This window comes from Phyllosticta citriasiana (genome assembly GCF_038021145.1).
Source record: "Phyllosticta citriasiana strain CBS 120426 chromosome Unknown IWZ02scaffold_15, whole genome shotgun sequence".
Classification (NCBI taxonomy): domain Eukaryota; kingdom Fungi; phylum Ascomycota; class Dothideomycetes; order Botryosphaeriales; family Phyllostictaceae; genus Phyllosticta; species Phyllosticta citriasiana.
This window is the reverse complement of record NW_027117292.1, coordinates 87,521-106,626: the sequence shown is the minus strand read 5'-3', so window position 1 is coordinate 106,626 and position 19,106 is coordinate 87,521. Positions and strand designations below refer to the sequence as shown.

Below are 19,106 nucleotides of genomic sequence, written 5' to 3'. Positions count from 1 at the left end.
AGTCCTGGACGACTTTTTCAATTTTGAGGGGTTGAAAGAGGCAAACGAAGAGCTCATAGCTCAATTCTTCCTGAAACAAAGAGTATTTTGCGTGGTACTTGAGTACTCCTTGTCCGAGTCGGTTTTTGAGGAGGCATGCGAGGGTTTTGATTTGAATGACCTTCACCATGAATTCCTGGAACATGAGTCCGCTGAAATTGTTCACGCCGCAGTTGTACTTCTTTGATCTCACTCTTGCACCGAAAGCACGCTCAAGCTTTTACTACAAAGCAATTTGCGGGTAGACCTCAACGCCGCTCATATCAAAATCGTGTGCCCTCCGCTCAACATAGTTTGCCATTGTGCAACTTACTTCGCCATCAACACCATCGGAATCGTTCTCGAAGCAGACGCTGATCCGAACCTTTCAGGGCCGCTGAGCTTTGCATCCACGTTGACTGCTTGAGCACATACATGGATCCTTTAGAATGACGGCTTCAAGTTACGGTATCAAAGAAGACTGACTGGGTCCCGTACGCCAATGCTTCGCATGGGGAACAAATAGATGTTGATGAGGTCAGACTTCAGCATATGAAGACATTGATAGATTGGGGCGCGGACGTTAATGCCTCAAAGGGGTCTATAACTGCCCTTCAGGACCTTTGCGACCGTGAAAATGACGCATTCGACAGTGTCGAGTCCTCCTTCAACGAGGCGCTGACCCAAATAAGCACGATTGCGGCGAGGGCCCTCTCCACCTGTTATGCTTCCGGGGGAAAATTGAGAGCATCAAACGATTGATCAAGTGGGGTGCAGATGTCAACGACGTAGCCCGGTCAGAAACGCCTCTATCAAGAGTCCACTGGTTGAGGGCTGCACCAAAGCGACATGCTACCAGATTTTGGAATTTCTCCTCGACCATGGTGCTGACCCATTTCAAGCTCTATCGGCATTTGAGTGTTCTTACATTGAACAGAGTCAAGCATAGATTGCCTCGGGCGCTGATGTCAGAAAACATGTGCAGCTGGTGACCTTTTGTGTCGAGACAGCTCTCAGAAAGGGCAATCCTCGAAGGGCCTTTGAGCACCTGCAAAAGATATGCCTAGATGATGCCTTGGCTGCCGCAGAAGAATGGCAAAGAAAAGATCTCCTCGAATTCCTCATTAGCAAAGAAAGGCCTGAGACTCAGCCTGCCGGCGGACCTTGCCACTAACATTGTCAAGGGCATTGATGTGTTGGAAGCGGTCCAACGAGAGGGCATTCGATTAGAATGCACACAAGAATTTCACAAAGACAGATGGATCACAACATCGCGCAGCAAAACTTATCAGACACTGGTACTCCAAAGAATCAGCTCAGCAACAGGGTATCCGCCAACTGAACGACAAAACCCGCCTCCAATCAAAAAACCTCCCACAACCTCCCGCACTCTATTTCTTCCCCGCCTTCTTAGGATCCTCCTCAAACAACCGACACCACTTCTCCCACTCGCGAGCACCCTTACTCATGATACCCCTAAAGTCCTCCTTGACCTCGGCCACCTCCCACCGCTCGTCCTCCCAGTTGCGCGTGGCGCCGCCGGCCTGACTCGGAGCCCACGCTATGGCCTCGAGGACCTCGGTCTCGGTGGGGCAGGCGCCCGACGGGTAGGGGAAGAAGGCCGGGCTGCGCTCGTGGCAGCGGTGCGCCAGGTAGCGCTGCAGCGTCGACAGGCGTGAGGATGGCCTGAATTCCAGCGAGAGCGTCGGCTCCTGGTCGTTGTTCTTCTTCTTGGTTTTGGGTTTGTCTTTTTCTTTGCCCTTGCCCTTGCCCTTATCCTTGTCCTTGTCTTTGACGTCGGCGGGCGACACTTGGAAATGGCCATCTGCGTCGACGGCGGCAGCGCCATCATCAACGCCATCAGCCTCGCTCGTCGCCTGCAAGCGCTTGGTCGTCGAGCGGGCAATCTTGGCGCCGCGGATCGAGCTGTAGGCCCAGACGGTGTCGGCCTCGAAAAGGCCGCCAAACGGCCAGACAAACATGATGAGCGTGTCGACGACGACGCTGACGGGGAGGAGCCCCGTGGCGAGGATCGAGTCGCGCTGCGCTTTTGACGTTGTGCGCAGCATGCTGCTGATGAACTCGCGGCGCAGCTCTGCTGGCGTGTATGGAAGCGACGACGGGTACACGAGCGTCAGGTGCGTCAAGGGGACGGCCTTGCTGGGGCCTCCGTCTTTCTCCTTGTCGGCGGCGGTGCTGTCCGCAGTGGCGGTGGCCGGTGCGGAAGCATCCTCGGGATGGCCCTCGATAGCTTTTGGCGCGTTGGCATTTTCGCTGGTAGCAGATCCCGTCATGCGATTGACAAAGTCGAGGTTGGAGCTCGTCGTCTGCTTGATGGCCCAGTCGATGCCCTTTGTAGCTTTGCTGCGAATGCCCTGCCAGCTGGCAGCCTTTGCCGTGCTCATTTTGGCGTTGCGCACCTCTTCTTGCCATTTGCGCTGCACCTTGTGCACGCGGCCCTCCTTCTCACTTTCGGCGGGTTTGGTGAGTGGAGGCGGTGGCGGCGTGTAGATGAGAAAGCGGTCCGGGATGCTCTCGACGGGCACATTATTCAGCTTGGGCTTGGGAAATGGGATGAGGTAGGCAATGAGCTTGTGAGGGTCGCGTGTGTAGTGAATAGGGTTGGAGGGATCGTCGTCCTCGACCTTTTGGTAGGATCGGCGCGGAGGGAGCGGAGGGCGGTAGTCTGCTGGTCGGGGTGGAAAAGGTGGAGGCGTTTCCACTTCCGACTGAGCGTACTCTGCGGGCTCAGGCACGGCATGCTTGAGGTCAGGTGGATAGTACTCCCTAATAGGTTCCGAGGCACCATCTTGGGCTCCGTCCTGAACAGGTGGATGGATTTCGTGATATGCCGGCGGCTGCTCTTCAAACTCATGCGGTGATTCTTTTGGCCCCGATGCATCTTTGCGATCAGGTGGATAGTCAGAAAGTCCTGGTACCGAAGTCGGCTCGTCGAATGCCTTCTTGTTGTCCGGTGGATATTCAGAGTACGACGGCGCTGAGGGCGGCTCTTGAATTGCAGTCTTGTTATCAGGTGGGAATTCAGAAACTGCTGGAGCTGCATGGCTTTCTTGCGGATCCTCCTTGACTTTTGGTGGCAGCGCGGGGGGGACTTCAGAGGGCAAGTCGTATATGCCATCCGCGGGATCATCTGATGCTGTCGAAGCTGCAGGAATGGAATTTTTCTGTGGTTGGTGCTGCTGAGTTGGCTCCGGCTGCGCATCCCTTGTCTCTGCAGAATTATCGTGGACCTCCGAAGGCGCAGTGACGATCTGGGGTACAGAATCATTCACCGTGCTTGGCACATGTTGGGCCTCTGGTGAAAACGGCCCATACTGCTGTTCAGGCTCAGACTGCGCATGCGCAACTGCTGGCTCGTGAGACTTGCTTGCATGTTCAGCCGGTGAGTCTTTTCTCTCAGGAAGCGCCGATGTTTGCTGGGCCTCGGGCGAAAAAGGCCGATGCTGCTGTGTGGGCTCGGACTGCAGTACAACATCTGGCTCGTAGTGCTTGCTTGCGTTTTCGGCCGGCGAGTCTCTTCTCTCGGGAGCCGCCGAAGGCTGCTGAGCCTCGGGAGAGTAAGCCCGATACTGCTCCTTGCTCTCGGGTTCGGGCTGCGCCTTTTCGGTTCCTGGCAGGTAGTCCTCGTTTCCAGATTTCAGCAGTGGAGTTTTTCGTTTAGGAGGCGCAGACACTTGGAGCGCCTCGGGAAGCCGATGCCGGTCCTCTGTGACTTGACTATCGTCTTTGAATGCAGAGGGAGAGCCGTTTCGGTCTGGAGCACCCTGCTGAGCTGGCCGGTATGGCAAGTATGCCGATTCTTTCTGCTCTTCCGATGGGGAAGATCCAGATGCCGTACAAGGCTTGTAAGACTGGTAAGATGGCGCAGACGGAGGCGAATTCTGTGACGAAGAATAAGGTTGGTAGGGTTGATAGGGTTGCTGGGCATGTTCCTGGGGCTTGTCGTCGGCCATCTTGGTAAAGCCTTGATTAAGAACCAAGAAAGGAGAAAGATGAGGGGATGAGGAAATCAAAAGTCGTCTGCCTGGCGGTTGGAGGGGTTTTTGTACAGCAAGAAGGACATGACGTCGGACAGGGTCTGCAGGGACCAAGTTACCTATGCGTGGGTGCAGGCAGACGCGTGGCACACGGCCAACTTCCTTTGGACGAGGGTGTGGCGCAGTCGTCGCTAATCATCGAATGTCCAACTGTTAAGCCCTCAACAATCGTCTTTGACGCGGAAGCGCTGTCGAAGAGTCCAGTGGGTGGAGGGGCAACACCACTGACGCAATTGTACATGCAGACTCCCGTCTCGCTTAATGCCGCCCGCCCGATGCTTGCCGGAAATAAAGCAGTCAAACACCATAAACGGTCCAAGGTTTCCCATATCACAGCCCTCGCAGCTTCTTCTCCACATCAAGACACATCGGAAATATCGGAACCATCGTTCAATTATAGATCCAGTCGTGGGTCGCGGTTCCAACTCCGCAACCCTCACTTTCAGTAATTCCTCTAAATTGCTCCCTATATAGGCTTCTCCACATCCACCTTCCGCGCCCCAGTTCGCCTGATTTGAGAACTCGAAAAAAAAAAAAAAAAAAGCCTCACGCCACACCCGCAGCAGATATTGTCATCCCATATCTGCAGCAACGAAAACAACAACGACATTATGGCCCACCTGAGTCCTCCCGTCAAACCAGCCCCGCCGAACAAGGTCTACCTCCTAGGACACTCGCGGGCCGTCGTCGACGCCCACAGCCGCCGCACGGCGCAGTCCTGCGCCGCCTATCTCCTGCCCCACCTCAAGCCCACGCACAAGGTGCTCGACGTGGGCTGCGGGCCAGGCAGCATCACGACGACGCTGGCGCCCTTCGTGCCAGAAGGCCACGTGACAGGCGTCGACTACTCGCCGGAAGTGATAGCCCTCGCCGAGCGGCTGGCAGCAGCAGTCCCTTCGGGCGTGACGAACGTGTCTTTCCAGATGGCAGACGCCTTCGCGCTGCCCTTTGCCGACGGCACTTTTGACGTCGTGCACGCCCACCAGGTCGTGCAGCACGTGGCGGACCCGGTGGGCTTGCTGTGCGAGATGCGCCGCGTGGCCAAGCCGAACGGCGGCATCGTTGCCGTGCGCGAGGGCGACGCGCACATTTGGTTCCCGGACGAGAGCGAGCAGGGCCCCGGCAGGACGTTGGGTGTGTGGTTTGCGCTGTGGATGCGCATGGCGCGCGATCAGCGAACGGAGCCCATGACCGGCAGGCGCTTGAAGCGGTTGGGGATGAAGGCTGGGTTCGCTCCGCAGGATATCATTGTGCAGGCCGGGTCCATTTTCTTTGAAAAGGAAAGTTTGGTCCAGTGGTGTGAGACGTGGGCGAGGCGGCTAACGGAGAGCGAGTTTATGACTAGGGCGCTGGATGGCAAGTATACCACTAGAGAAGAGCTGGAGAGTATGGCCAAGGCGTGGAGGGAATTCGCCCAGCTGGACGACGCGTGGTACAACAACACTCAGGGAGAAGCCATTTTCTTCCGCAGAGACTGGGCTTGAAGTTTTTGAAAGTTAGACCTCGATACCAGACAATCACCGATATTGTCATCGATGTTTGAACTGTTGGTTGGTTTGGAAGAGTTGGCAGTCGTTTTCATACCATTATCCGCCCTACAGGTTCCTCATGATTCTCTCGCGCCGATTCTCCCTATCTCTCCCATCGCTCCGCCAGTTGTCATGCCGGCCGCGTTCCCTTTCGGGTCGCCCACCTTTTTCTCTGTCACCCCTTTTCTCTCTGTCTCCATGTCTCCTATCTCTCTCTCCGTCTCTCCTACCCTTCTTCTCTCCCACAATCTCCTTTGCCTTTTCTCTTGGGTCAATCACGACCAGCTCCTCTTCGTTCTTCCTCTTCCATTCCAAGTCCTTTCCAAGGCGATCCTTTTCAAAGCTTAGCGCGTGGTTCATCCATCCCACGTCGTTGGCATCTTCATTTTCCTGCGCTGCACCAGGGTCATCCCACGCCTTGCACGACTGGCAGTTGGGTATAAAGTGCAAGTCGCACAAAGTCGCCTCCGGGTCCTCGTCCACGTCGCCACTCAAATTGTGTTTCTTATCAGGTGCTTCTTCTTTCTTTTGGTCTCGCTCAGGCGCTGAATTCTCCGGCGCGCTCGCAAGCTTGCTCCTAAAGGCACTCAGAATGTCCAAAGCTTGCTGGTCTGCGCGTGGGTCACTGGCTCCTCCACCTCGCCGCTTGCGCCCCCTTGTCGCCGTCTCGGGAATCATGGCTTCCAACGCAGACTTTTTCTTGGGGGCTTCTTTGGGGGCATTAGTTGTGCGTTTCATGCTTGCCTTGAGCGCCGCAATCTCAGCGTTTGTGCGCTCCAGGGCAGAGTTCACTCTTGGGGCAGGTTCATCTTCGGAATCGGAGTCTGAGCTGGACGGGGAGCGGGACGAGCGGCGCGGAGGTTGGACAGGCGCGGATGGCTTTGGTGGGGGCGAGGGAGATTGTTTTTGTGTTTTACGTGTAGATTCTTCAGATGGCACGTCGGGCGCTGGGCTTGGTTTTCGAGCTGGTTTGGGGGGCTTTGGTTCAGGTGCCTTTGCATTTCCCTTCTCTGCAAAGACTTTGGTGTCGTCCTCTGCACTGACGAGCTTGGGGTTGAACTTGGGCTTCTTGGCCACAGGCGCAAAGCCTGCGTCATCCCCCTCGTCGCCGCCAAAGCTGAGCAGCTGCTTGGCTGCCTTCCTCTTGGTCTTCTTCGGACCTTTCTTCTCCTGCGCCACTGGTTGTGCAATCTGCACCCGCTTTACCATGTCATCGAAGAAATTTACCACAATTTCTGTGCTTGTAATCTTGGTGGGATACAGCGGCCTTTCACTGCCCTCTTCCTCAGTCAGGTCGGCCTCGCCCATCTTCATCAAATTGTAGATGGTGTCGCCCTCGATGCGCCCAAACATGGTGTTCTTGCCAGTAAGATCCGGCGTTGGCCCCAAAGTCAAGAAGAACTGGCTTCCATTGTCGTCCTTTTGGCCCGTGTTCGCCATACCCAAGAGACCTCGCCTGTTGAACTTGAGGCGGGAGTGGAACTCGTCTGCAAAGGGCTCGCCATCGTAGCTGCTCTCGCCGCCGGAGCCAGTGCCCGTCGGATCACCACCCTGAATAATAAAGCCCGGGACCAGGCGGTGGAATATGGTGTTGTCATAGTAGCCGTCGAGACAGAGCTGTAGAAAGTTACGCGACGTGACGGGGGTCTGTTTTGCGAAGAGCTCCAGGGCAAGGTCTCCGGCGGTGGTGTGCAAAATGACCTTGGCCGTAGGTTGGGGCTCTAAGTTGTAGACTGAAGACATGGCGACAGCGAGGGCGGCGGGCGCGGGGCCGGAGCGTCGACGCTGGTGGTCTTGGTCCGAGGAGTGGAGAGAGGTGACCCGCGGTAGGACTGGATGGTTGGCGTTGAGGGCGCGACGGCGTGTGGACAGGCAGGAAGTCGAAAGCGTGGAGGGCTTTGGCGGGGAATAAACATGGCCGCCGACACCGGTTACTCTCCGAAGAAACGCGGTCACAATATTCACCGCCCATGTCCGTGCGTGCCCCGGCGCGAGGACGTCACTGGCCGTGTGGGACACGAAGTAAACTCTCACCACGCCGGTTCTCTTTCTCTTAAACCTCACAGGATGCGGTGAATCTTGAGCCTCTTTGACAACCTCAGCAGCTGCACCACCCCCACCATGCTGCCCTACATCAACCTCCGTACGCACAGCTTCCAAAGCTTCGCCCTTAGCCGGAAAAGCTACTAACTGCTCTGGCCTAGCTTTCGAGTACGTTGCAAACGTGCTGGGAGCTTCCACCGACGAGCGTACGCCCCTCCACCCCTTGCAAATCTGAGCGTGTCTGCTAAATCTTGCAGTCAAGCTCATCGCATCTTTTCTACTCTCCTATCCGCTTGCCGGTGTCCTCAAGCGCATACCTGATTCGAAACCATGGCAAAAGAATCTCTTTATAATAACGTGCGTCTTTCCCAGACCTGCAAGTGTGAGAGACATGTGCTGAGTTGCAAAGGGTCGCGCTCTTTTACCTTGTCGGCCTGTTCGACCTTTGGACGGGTCTGCGGACGCTCTTCATTAGTTCTGCAGGAGCATACGCCATTGCAAAATACATCGATGGCCCATTTATGCCTTGGATCGGCTTCGTCTTCCTCATGGGTCACATGTCAGTCAACCACCTCGACAGACAATTCCGAAATGCGCCACAGACGGTCGACATTACCGGAGCACAAATGGTCCTGGTCATGAAGCTCACTGCTTTTTGCTGGAACGTCCATGATGGTCGGCTGCCTGAGAGCGAACTCTCAGACTACCAAAAGGAGCGTGCCATACGCGAATTCCCGTCCCTCATGGACTATACCGGATACGTGCTCTTCTTCCCGTCACTCTTCGCAGGCCCTGCTTTTGATTACATCGACTACCGCCAGTGGCTGACCACGAGCATGTTCAAATTGCCTCCGGGGGTTGATCCGACACATGCACCTCCAACCCGCAAGCATCGCAAGATTCCTCGTAGTGGTACGCCGGCTACGTGGAAGGCGATTTATGGACTCATCTGGATCTTTTCTTTCCTCAAGTTTTCGGCGTGGTACTACCCTGAAATGCTCCTTAGCGAAGAGTACATGAAACACAACTTCCTCAAGCGCGTCTTCCAGCTCCACATGCTAGGCATGACTACTCGCATGAAGTATTATGGAGTCTGGTTGTTGACCGAGGGATCATGCATACTCAGTGGTATTGGGTACAAGGGAGTTGACCCCAAGACTGGCCGCGTCAACTGGAATAGGCTCCAGAACGTCAAGCCTCTTGGAATCGAGCTGGCCCAAAACACCCATGCGTACTTGGGTAATTGGAACGTCAACACCAACCTCTGGCTCAAAAACTACATGTATCTGCGCGTCACTCCTAAGGGGAAGAAGCCTGGTTTCCGCGCAACCCTGGCGACATTTGTGACTTCGGCCTTTTGGCATGGCTTTTATCCTGGATACTACATGGCCTTTGTCCTTGCAAGCTTCCTCCAAACCATCGCAAAGCGCAAGTTCCCACCAATTCTCTTGACAAGTCCACATATTAACGTGATTGCAGATGGACGTCGTCTCCTCCGTCCCTTTTTCCTCACCCCCGACGGCCAACGCCCGCTACCCAACAAAATCTACTACGACATCTTCACCTGGCTCGTTACGCAGCTCTCCTTTTCCTACACCGTCATGCCATTCATTCTTCTCAGCTTTTCCGACTCCTTCCTCGTCTGGAAGCGCGTCTACTTCTACACCATTGTCGGCGTGGCCGCCAGCTTTGGCTTCCTCAACAGCCCCGGCAAAGCAATTCTGCAAAAGAAGCTCAAGCAACGTGCCGCAAAGGGCCAGTCTGCCGGTCCCGGCGTTGGCGCCAAAGCACCCGAACGTGCCACCGCTTCCGGCGCCGGTGCTGCCCTCTCTCCTGAGAAGCTAAAGCAGCGCAAGACGATGCCGGCATCGTTCACGGTCGACGACCTGCTCGAGGAGAAGATTCTCGGCGAGGCACTGGGCGCCAAGCCGGGCCTCAGCCGCAACACCAGCACCGAGAGCTTTGGTGGCATCACTAGGCAGGAGACATATCTCGGCTTGCCCGACGATCCGGAGAGGGAGATGCAGGATGCCATTGATGAGGTCAAGGCCGAGATCCAGCGGAGGAAGGCGGCTGGCGAGGGACCGCCTGGCGTGGCGGAGGTGAGGGAGTGGGTCGAGGAGAAGATGAAGGGAAAGAAGTAGTAGATGGTTTGAGGAGGGTTGGAGGAGTATGGCGAGGAGGAAAGTTGTGGACGAGGCTGGCTAATATCCATGTTTTCCGCTTCGCTTTCTGCCAGCGTTTGTTCAGTCGAACGTCAGGGGAGACTGTGGATCAGTATACTGATCAGTGGTGTCTCGTCGTCTTTGGTTGAGCGTTGGTTGGTGTGTCCAATCGTCTGTTTTTTTGCCCTGTGCATAGCCAAATCATCCACATAATCATGTCAAATGCCTGTATCAATTGGCAAATCCTCGACGTCTTCTCCTTTGTCTTGCGAAGCTTGGTGACAAAAGGTCGTGGCACACATGAGAAATGTACGTAGGTAGCAGGCAGATGGAGAGCGCGCGTAGACTGGGAGCGCTCTCCATCTGCCTGCTACGAGTGTTGGAGGAGAAGGTTGGCACCGCGAGCCAAACTTTGCATTCATGTCGACGTGATATTGTCTTCCGTCGGCGGTGCTGCTTGTTGTTGACGCAGGCTGACGTCAAAATGCTTGCATGCTGTTGGTTGTTGTGTTGTCTTTATGATGGATGGTGTGGGCAACGCAGCGCATCACGCGCCAGCAGCACTCAACATCAAGTGTTGAACGCCACTGGCAACTAATCTCTGTTTCCAATTGGAGTCAAAAGAGACTGCACTAACGTCAAGCCAGCGAACCTGACCTCTCACACGTCTAGCCGTCCGTCACATCCTCTTCTCCCGTGAAGGGCAAAAAGAGCAAAAAAGAACGTGTTGTGATCCACGCTGCGCGCGGAAGCATCAAGCTGGCGATGCTGGGAATCGAACCCAGGTCGGGTCGGTTTCGTGAACATCCATAGGTTAACAACCAAGCTCGGCTTGGTGTTGTGGATACTCCACAACGACACATGCTACCCCTACACCACATCACCGTGTGGATTATGTAATAATACGAAACTAATTATGAATATATAGCTTACCTAGGAAGTTCATAATTAATTAATTGATTAATTATTTTACGTCTTACTAGAGCTATAGGCTACCTAAGACGGAGCTATCTATAGGGGATACTATATACGTTTATAAGGTAAGTAGGGATTAATTAATTAATTAATTAATTAATTTAATTTTACGTCCTAGTAGAGCTAATTAGCTATTTAGAACAGGGCTACCCTATATATAAATAGCTAAGAAACTACGTAAGGAGTGCCTAGACTATCTAGTTTATTATTATATAATAATTTACTATAGGGTATATAGGTAGGTTTTTAGGGAATAGTTAGCCATTATATAAGGATTTTACTCGTATAACCGTAGGTAGCTACGCGTAAGAATAGAGAAATAGGTCGTATAGAAGGGAAATATAGGGAAGTATACTAAGGTAAGGGTTTATAGCCTTCTTAGGTAGGGGGTTAGTAAGGGTTTTAGGCCTCCTTAGATATAAGACTAAGATACTACTTATAGGTAGATACCTTTATTAACTAGAGGAACTCTATTATATAGGAGATTCCTAGATAAGTATTTAGGAGGAGCTCTATTAAGAGATTACTCCTATATACTAGCTTAGCTAGCTATATTAAGAGGCTAGCTAGTAGCTTCTCTTATATACTACTATATCTTAGGTAACTAAGAAGTAGGTATTTTAGGTTTTATATTACGATGCCGCGGTAGGGGTAGTATAGTATATCTATCTTTCTAAAGCGGTATAGGTAGGCTTTAAAGTAGCTATGCCTAAAAGTTAGTTAGTAGAAGGCTAAGGCGTATTACTATTCCGTATAGGGGATTTTAATGTATCCTCTAGGCTTCTACTATAGGTTAGCATAGTAGGTATTAGGGTTTCGTACGATAGCTTTCTTAGCTATTTTAGTAATATACGTTACCTATTCTATATATATCTATGCTTATAGCTATTACTAGACGTAAGTAAAGCTAGTCCTATCCCTAGAGGGTAAGGTATCTAATACGGCCTCCTTTATAATATAATTAGCTTATTCGTTCCTATAGATACTAGTATGCCCTAGTACCTAGTATAGGGAAACCCTACATTCTATTTATACGAGGGTGTTTATAGCTTAAACTATTCGTATTTAGCATTCCTAGCCGGCGTTATTAGAGGGGACCTTAAGCCTCTAGAGGGCGGCTTAGTTATCTATAAAGACCTTAATATAGTTATTCTTTAGGCCGTACGAGATAGCCTACTTAAGTGTAGTAGGAATAGCATCTAGTTCCCCGTTATATACTATTAGTAGTAGGCTAAGGTTAGCTCCCTTACTAGTATATAGTATATCTCTAGATGGGTTCTATGCGTAAAAAGCCGTACTAATTCCTTTTCTACTAGGGATGTATAAAGCATCTATATAGATATAAACATCTAAGGAGGGGGCTTCATTTACTATCTACTAATAGGCTATAGCCTCCTCCTCTTTAGAATTAGTACTAATATATACCTTATACGGGAGAGATCTCTTCTATAGAGGAAAGTAGAAGTGCGTGATTCTCTCCTAGCTATTACTCTTAAGATGTATAATGCTAGCTTTTACTCTCTTAAGCTAAGTTAGCTACTTTTATATAGGGTCCCCTTCTATTAGAGCGGGGATTTACTTAAGGGCTTTACGGATAGGGTGTACTAGTATAAGTTTCCTTACCTAGAGGGCATAAGACCTAATTTCCTTATTAAGGCGTAGGGCTAGGGGGAGAAGAGCTACTTCTAGCTCTATTAGCTAGGTAGGGGTTATCTAGAAGGCTCTAAGAATCCTTTAAAGTGCTACTCCCTATAGGGATTAGTAGCTCCTTATAAAGCTAGCCTAGTTCTTCTAGTAGATTTAGCTGCCGTAGTCTACTATACTAAGCATACATACTAGGTAGATTTATCGTACGGCTTAGGGAGAAAGGCCTCATTCCGTATTTACTAGCTAGGTAAGCCTAGAGAAGGCCCCCTTAGCTTACGCGATACGGGTAGCTAGGTATTATTTAAAGGTAAGACCTTTATTAAATAGAATACCTAGCTATCGTACGAGGGGTTTTAGCTATATCTTTTCCCTATTTAGTAGGTAGACCGGGACTAGGTCTATTTTCCTAGTAGAGAAGTAGATAAGCTCTATCTTATTAAGGTCGAAGTCTACTATACATTCTTTCCCTTTCTAAAAAACGTACGACGTAGCTCTTTATAGGAGGGTTACGTTACGTTTCTATAAGGAGGAGATAGCGGTAAGGGAGATGTTATCTATATATAAGAGAGGGCTAACGGCCCCTATTTAAAAGATCTCTCATATATATATAAGAAACAGGATAGGTAAGACTAGACTTCCCTAGGGGATTCCTATTTAGACTAGGGTGAGGTTCTCTATCTAGCTATTAAATAATAGCTAGGTCGTACGATCCTATAGGAAGGATTTAACCTAGTATAGAAGGCGTACTAGAAGCTAAAGTCTAGCTATAACCGTAAGGAGTTAGTTATAGGCTACATGGTTAAATACCCCTTATATATTAAGAAAGAGGGTAGATGCTTTCTTATTCTACTATCTAGCTCCCTAGACCTAATAAGTTAGGAGGAGAGCTATATCTATTATGGACTTCTTTAGCCTACCCCTAATTTAGGAGGGGTAGAGTAGGTTAGTCATTTTAGTAAGTGCCCTAAGCTATTTTATGAAAAGTCTCTCTAGTACCTTCCCTAGGTAGTTAAGAAGAGAGATAACCCTATACGCCTTAGGTTAGGAGTAGTCTAGTTTACTTAGCTTTTATAGGATTACTCCGCGTACCTCTCTCTAGAGAAGTAGTTAGTAGCCCTAGTTAAATAGTATATAATAGATATAAAGGAGGTACTCTAGGGCAGCCTTATATACTTTAATAATAATTTCTTACGTAATTATATCCGGGCTAGGGGACTTACCCTTTATCTAGGAGGAGTATACGTTAGCTAGCTCTTCTTTAGTAAGTAATAGCTATTCCTAGTCTAGGTCCGGCTAATAGGATGCCTAGTCGTACGACTAAGCCTAAGGGGGTAAGGGGAATAATTTCTCCTAGAGGGCTTAGCATTTACTAGGGAAAGAAGAGTATAAGGTCCCTCTTATATCTTAAATTTATGGGATAAGACTAGAGGTAGATAGGTAGGTATAAACTATAGCTTAGAAAATCGTACGGGGTGTTTCTTCTATAAGGAAGAATTCCTAGTAGTTAGACTTTACTAATTTTAGAGCTATAGTATATTTATTCTAAGCTACCTTATACTCTTCCCTATTCTTCGTACATCTAGCCCTTACTATGTTCGTACGAAGGTTAGATAGATCTCTTATCTACTAGGGCTTTACCCTAGATTTAGGAGCGTAGGTAGGGATATATATAGCTATAGAGTTACTAATAGCTATTTAAAGTGCCTCCCCTACTTAGTTAAGTATTAGGATATTACTCTTCTAGGTAAGGACCTTATTAGGGGCTTAGGCGGGAAGATTTATAATCTTAGGTTATATAGCCTATATAGCTATAGTAAGTCTCGTCCGATATAGTTCCTAAAATTCTAGCTATTTAGCTTCCTTTATGTTATACTGAGCTTATCCGGGGCCTCTAGGCTAGGACTAAATAGTAAGAGTAAATAGTATTCCCTTATAGTCTAAGCCTACCTTAACTATTTACTAGTCTCGTACGAGGTTAGCTATAGATAAGGAGGCTACTATAAGATCTATAATAGTCTTATTAGCTATACCGTAGCGGAAGTATATGCCTTCCCCTAGGGTATTTATAATCTTAAGGTTATTATCTTTAATCTAGTCTATTAGCTTCTTAGCCCCTAGTAATTATACGGCTAGGGGGTCCTAGAATAGATAATGTTCGTTAAAATCCCCTATAAAGAGGGAGGGGGTTTCTACCTTATTATATTTTAGGACCCTCTCTATTATATAAGGAAGGTTTTTATTAGCTTAGGTTTACCTAGCTTCATTATACACGTTAATAAGGCGAGTTTATATGGTTAGTCCTTCTATCTCTAGCATAAGGGTATCCTTACTAGGGAGGATATCTAGACGAAAGTTAATCTAGACTCCCTATATGAATCTTAACTAGTATACTAGCGTATAGGGGCGTTTCTACCCGTATAAGGGGAGGATCTAGTAGAAAGATAGGTAGCTAACTAATTATAGACTTCCGTCTTACGCTACTATCTACGGTTCTTATATAAGGATTAGGTAGACCCCTATCTCTACTATAAGTTAAAGGGCCGTCTCTATAGGTAGGAGGCTTTTATTAAGGTTAACTTATAGGATTTTAATGTCCTCTATTATGCTTTACGCTTTAAGGTAGTAATAGGGCATTATTTATCTATAGCCTAGTAGTTCCTATAGTAATTAACGTACTAGAGGGCTATATAGAGATAAGCCTTACCCTTTATCATATAATAGGGGCATTTATAGGCGGTAGAGAGGTAGGCCTCCGCGTAGTATTTACACCTAGGAGCTTTTATACACCGTATAGAGTTATATCTAAAAGTTTAGCATTTCTTATACTATATAGAGGTAGGCGTATTATGTATCTTTTCTACTTTAACACTAATTCCTATAATGTTTAGCCTCTTTACGATAGCCCTTTTAGCCTCTACCTCCGTAGCGAAAGTAAGAACTACTAAACCTACTTTTTAGGTTATATAGCGTTCCTTAGGGGTAAGCTAGTAGGGCTCCCTAATTACCTTTAGTCTAGAGTTAAAGGTTACTACCTTATTAGTAATGAATTTAGTAATATTAACTTTATCTAGGTCTACTATTAGAATACCGTAGGTAATAACTTTAAACTAGGGGATATTAGCTTAAAAGGAAGCCCCTAGGAACGTATAAAGTAGTACCTCTTTCTTACTAAGAAGAAAGTTAGTAGTAAAGCTAGGTGCGTATATAAGGATTAGGTTACCCTTAAAGGATTCCTTTATAAAGGCGATAACGGGGGCAGTAAGGCCGGTTGCCTATAGCTACTAGTTAATGCTATTTTATACGGTAAGGCTAGTAATCTTAGGGATTTAGCCTCTTACGATGACTTATCTTTCCTAAAGAGTCGGCTAAAGGCGGGGAGTTTAGGTTTTCTTCTTAATAACCGTCTATTCTTATAGTACGCTACTCTAGGAGGCTCCCTAGGCTACTATATAGGTAAATATATAAGGGGATCTAGTAGCCTAGGAGCTAGGAGGGGATATAGTAGGTACTATTCTTAGTTTAGGAGTAGGGGCCTAAGTCTACTAGGCCTTCTAGGCTAGCGTATAAGATACTAATTCTAGGGAACGAATCTATATAGTAAGAATTAACTTAGTAAAGTTAACCCTTCCCTTTTCCGTAAAGTCTCTAAATACCGTAGTAAGATTAAGGAGCTTTCTCTTCATCTCTATATCTAGCGTGAGATGGGTAGTATTAACTATACATAAGAGAGCTACATTAAGAGCTTCGCTTATTATATAAAAGTTCGCTACGAAGGGCTAAGTAAACATTCTCTTATTTAGTAAGTTAGGGGAGGGTGCTAGGCGTTTACTACCTATAGTTAGAGTAAGAAACTCCTTATACGAGATAGCTAGTAGGCTAGAAGGCATATAGGAAGTAGAGTTTCCCTATTAGCCTAAAATAGTTATGCCTAAGGCTGTAGATATGCCTAAGGCACTATACCTAGAAGCTAGTAGGAGTAGTAGGTAGATGTTTACCCGAGGATCATCCGTACGTTTTTTCTCGTTATTAATGAGGTCTAGTTATAGGCTTTACTAGGGAATTTCACCCTCTTCTATAGTATTTCCTATTACTACATCCTAGTTACCCTCCTATAGGGGAGGGTATATCTTATTCTACCCTATCTAGTTACTTATACGCTAAAGCGCTATTAAGAAAAGATAGGTATAAGGTTTTAGTTAGGTAAAGGTTTTATAGGTATAGTAATAACTTATTTTAAGCACGGCTGTTTTCTAAGAATTAGTAGCTAGACCGGAAAAAGTTAGCTAAGATAAGTAGGAATATCTAGCTAAAGATTAATTAATTAATTAATTAATTAATTATTTTACGTCTTACTAGAGCTATAGGCTATCTAAGACGGAGCTATCTATAGGGGATACCGCGTACGTTTATAAGGTAAGTAGGGATGCCTAGCTAAAGAATCTTATATAATTAAGTATAATTCTTAGTATAATATCGGTATAGGGTTATTATAGATAGATAGTTTATCTAGGCTCTTTTTAGGTAAGAGGGGGCTAAGAACTAGCCTTCCTACCGTTATCTAAGTAGATAGGTAGCATGAAGTAAGAGTAATAAAAGGAAGGGGGATAGGAAGAAGGCGTATATAGAAAAGTAAATATAGTATAGGGTAGTAGGTAAGGTAGATTATATATACGCTCTACTATAGCGTTCTAGTACTATCCCTAATAGTACTATTTTTAGTTAGCGTTATATAATACCTTTCTTAGCACCTATAAAGGTAAAAAAAGCGGGTAAGGTTTTTAACTAGTAGCGTATATCTTCTAGCCGGCTAGTATAGTTAGCTAACACTTATTATAGAAAATAAATAACGCTAAAGAACCTAAGTTTAATCTACGCTAATATTACTTATAATTTAATCTAGCCCTATTACCGCTATTAGACGCCTATATATTAACATTATTACTAATAATAGAGCTCTATATGCCGCCCTAGCCTAGGTATACTATACGGACGAATAGCGTTAAGCCCTTACCTTACCGCTAAACGGTCGTCTACTTATTATTAGGAGTAGGAGGGTTTAGCTAGAGTAGTTATAGAGTAGTCGTCTAAGCTATGTTAACGCCTTTCTAATCTAGAGGGCTAGGGTCTTAGTAGAAGCTCTATATAAGGTAGAGGAGGGGTATAAGCCTAGAGGGTATCGGTTAGATTACGGATAAAGGGGTTCTTTTTTAGATTATCTTTAGTTAGAGGGGTTCTAGGGTAGTGCCTACGGGAACTATAAGTAGAGGGATTATAGAGCTTATTATTCGCTCTACTAGTTGTTAGCGGTATTCTATAAAGATAAGTAATATCTTTATTATATACCGTATGGTAGATGGTTTATAGTAGAGAATGTAGTAGATTCTTTACTATAAGAGAACTTCCTTAAAGGACTAACTAGCAGGCTACCTAAGGGTGTTTATATAGAAGAACCTATAGATTCTAGAGAGTTCTATCTCTAGGTAATTAGTAATAGGTTCTTCTATTAATAGAAGACGATTTCTAATTAATCTAGACTAGAAGATTCTAGGCCTTAGTAATAAGACAATCTAGAATAAGGGCTAGAATCTGAAAGAACCCGTAGGAATAAGTTCTTAGTAATAGAAGAGGTCTAGAAGAGTCTAGAACAGTCTAGACTTATTCTTAGGCCTCTAACACTAGTAGAGCTTAGAATAGATTCTCTCTTCTTCTTTTTACTCTTCTTTTCCCTTAGTCTACTATTTATATGTGCTATACCTATCGCGATAGCTATTAGACGCTAGTAACGCGAGCATATTATAACTACGCCCTCGCGCGATTACTTAATAAGCCGAAGCTAATTATAACCGAGCTACGTAAACCGGCTAAGCCGTATAAGCCGGCGGTGCTAATAGATAATAAATACTCCTAAGGATATACAGCCTACTTAATAGCTAACGAAACTTCGCGCGGTAATAAGAAGATTAATTTCTTATCTATTTTAATAACGTAACTAAAGTAGTAATTCGCGTAGTAAAGAGAGAGTTTAGTTCTCATTTTACTTCTTATATAAATATATATAGAAGATAGAAGAGTACATAGCATCTTCTATATTTATAATAATTAAGAAGACTTCACTTAACTTTATCTTTTAATTACTTAACTTTAATTAAGTTCTTTTTAATTTCATATACGTCCGACTAAGTAGATAGCCTCTAGGTGAAAGCCTATATATTAGCCGCTTAACGATTCGTAATAGATATAGAAGATTATTCTAGGTATTATCCCTATCCTATTTTTTTTATTACCTAAGGAAGGTATTAGAATACCTAAACTAGGTATACTATATGTATAGCCCGAGCCTTATATATAACCGTCTATTATTTAAGAAGGAAATTTAAGTCATCTTAGTAAGGCGCATTAGTGTTATCTAAGGACTAAAGAGTATTAAGTACGTATTAACTATAGAAGTCTTTATAAGGCTATAGTATAGCGTGTAAACATTAAGAAGGCGTCCTCTCCGTACCTACTTATAAGAAAGTAGAAGACTATTCCATGCGCGGATAGTATAGCTAAGAATTAAGCCTACACGACTAGTACTTAAGAGGAGTCTAGTAGTTAATAATAAATACCCTCGCGTAGAGGTACTAAATTACCTTATAAATTAGAGGAAGGAAGAGGATAGGTACTCCCCT

General features: G+C 46.8%; 4 protein-coding genes and 1 non-coding gene across 5 annotated transcripts; 2 read left to right on the top strand and 3 right to left on the bottom strand.

The window, feature by feature from the left end:
- Nucleotides 1-1,409: 1,409 nt before the first annotated feature.
- On the bottom strand, nt 1,410-2,654 carry IWZ02DRAFT_385001 (uncharacterized protein; the record flags this gene model as incomplete). The annotated part of the gene is made up of 3 exons (XM_066765372.1): nt 1,410-1,745; nt 1,854-2,198; nt 2,439-2,654. Coding segments are annotated over 3 exons (897 nt in total), but the record flags the coding sequence as incomplete, so codon positions are not given.
- A 1,952-nt stretch (nt 2,655-4,606) lies between these two features.
- IWZ02DRAFT_85169 (S-adenosyl-L-methionine-dependent methyltransferase) lies at nt 4,607-5,615 on the top strand. Its single transcript, XM_066771309.1, has one exon. The coding sequence runs from the start codon at nt 4,688-4,690 to the stop codon at nt 5,558-5,560; it is 873 nt and encodes a 290-aa protein (XP_066618888.1). The 5' UTR covers nt 4,607-4,687; the 3' UTR covers nt 5,561-5,615.
- Nucleotides 5,616-5,671: 56 nt separating this feature from the next.
- IWZ02DRAFT_384829 (cyclophilin-like domain-containing protein) lies at nt 5,672-7,348 on the bottom strand (the record flags this gene model as incomplete). Its single annotated transcript, XM_066765361.1, has 1 exon — nt 5,672-7,348. One exon carries the CDS (start codon nt 7,346-7,348, stop codon nt 5,672-5,674), a length of 1,677 nt encoding a protein of 558 aa, XP_066618887.1.
- Nucleotides 7,349-7,617: 269 nt separating this feature from the next.
- Nucleotides 7,618-10,063, top strand: IWZ02DRAFT_461564 (MBOAT family protein-like protein). The gene is made up of 5 exons (XM_066768222.1): nt 7,618-7,748; nt 7,810-7,854; nt 7,906-8,005; nt 8,058-9,076; nt 9,128-10,063. The coding sequence occupies exons 1-5, from the start codon at nt 7,727-7,729 to the stop codon at nt 9,790-9,792; spliced, it is 1,851 nt and encodes a 616-aa protein (XP_066618886.1). The 5' UTR covers nt 7,618-7,726; the 3' UTR covers nt 9,793-10,063.
- Nucleotides 10,064-10,573: 510 nt separating this feature from the next.
- IWZ02DRAFT_t109 lies at nt 10,574-10,698 on the bottom strand. The gene has a single exon. It is a non-coding gene; the product is annotated as a tRNA-His (tRNA).
- Between the last annotated feature and the right edge of the window lie 8,408 nt (nt 10,699-19,106).

Bases quoted from the DNA above. Each gene is read 5' to 3' on its own strand.
- IWZ02DRAFT_85169 (XM_066771309.1), top strand. From the start codon at position 4,688: ATGGCCCACCTGAGTCCTCCCGTCAAACCAGCCCCGCCGAACAAGGTC.
- IWZ02DRAFT_461564 (XM_066768222.1), top strand. From the start codon at position 7,727: ATGCTGCCCTACATCAACCTCC. The intron at 8,006-8,057 runs GTGCGTCTTTCC...TGAGTTGCAAAG, and splicing joins AAGAATCTCTTTATAATAAC to GGTCGCGCTCTTTTACCTTG. The intron at 9,077-9,127 runs GCAAGTTCCCAC...ACGTGATTGCAG, and splicing joins CCTCCAAACCATCGCAAAGC to ATGGACGTCGTCTCCTCCGT.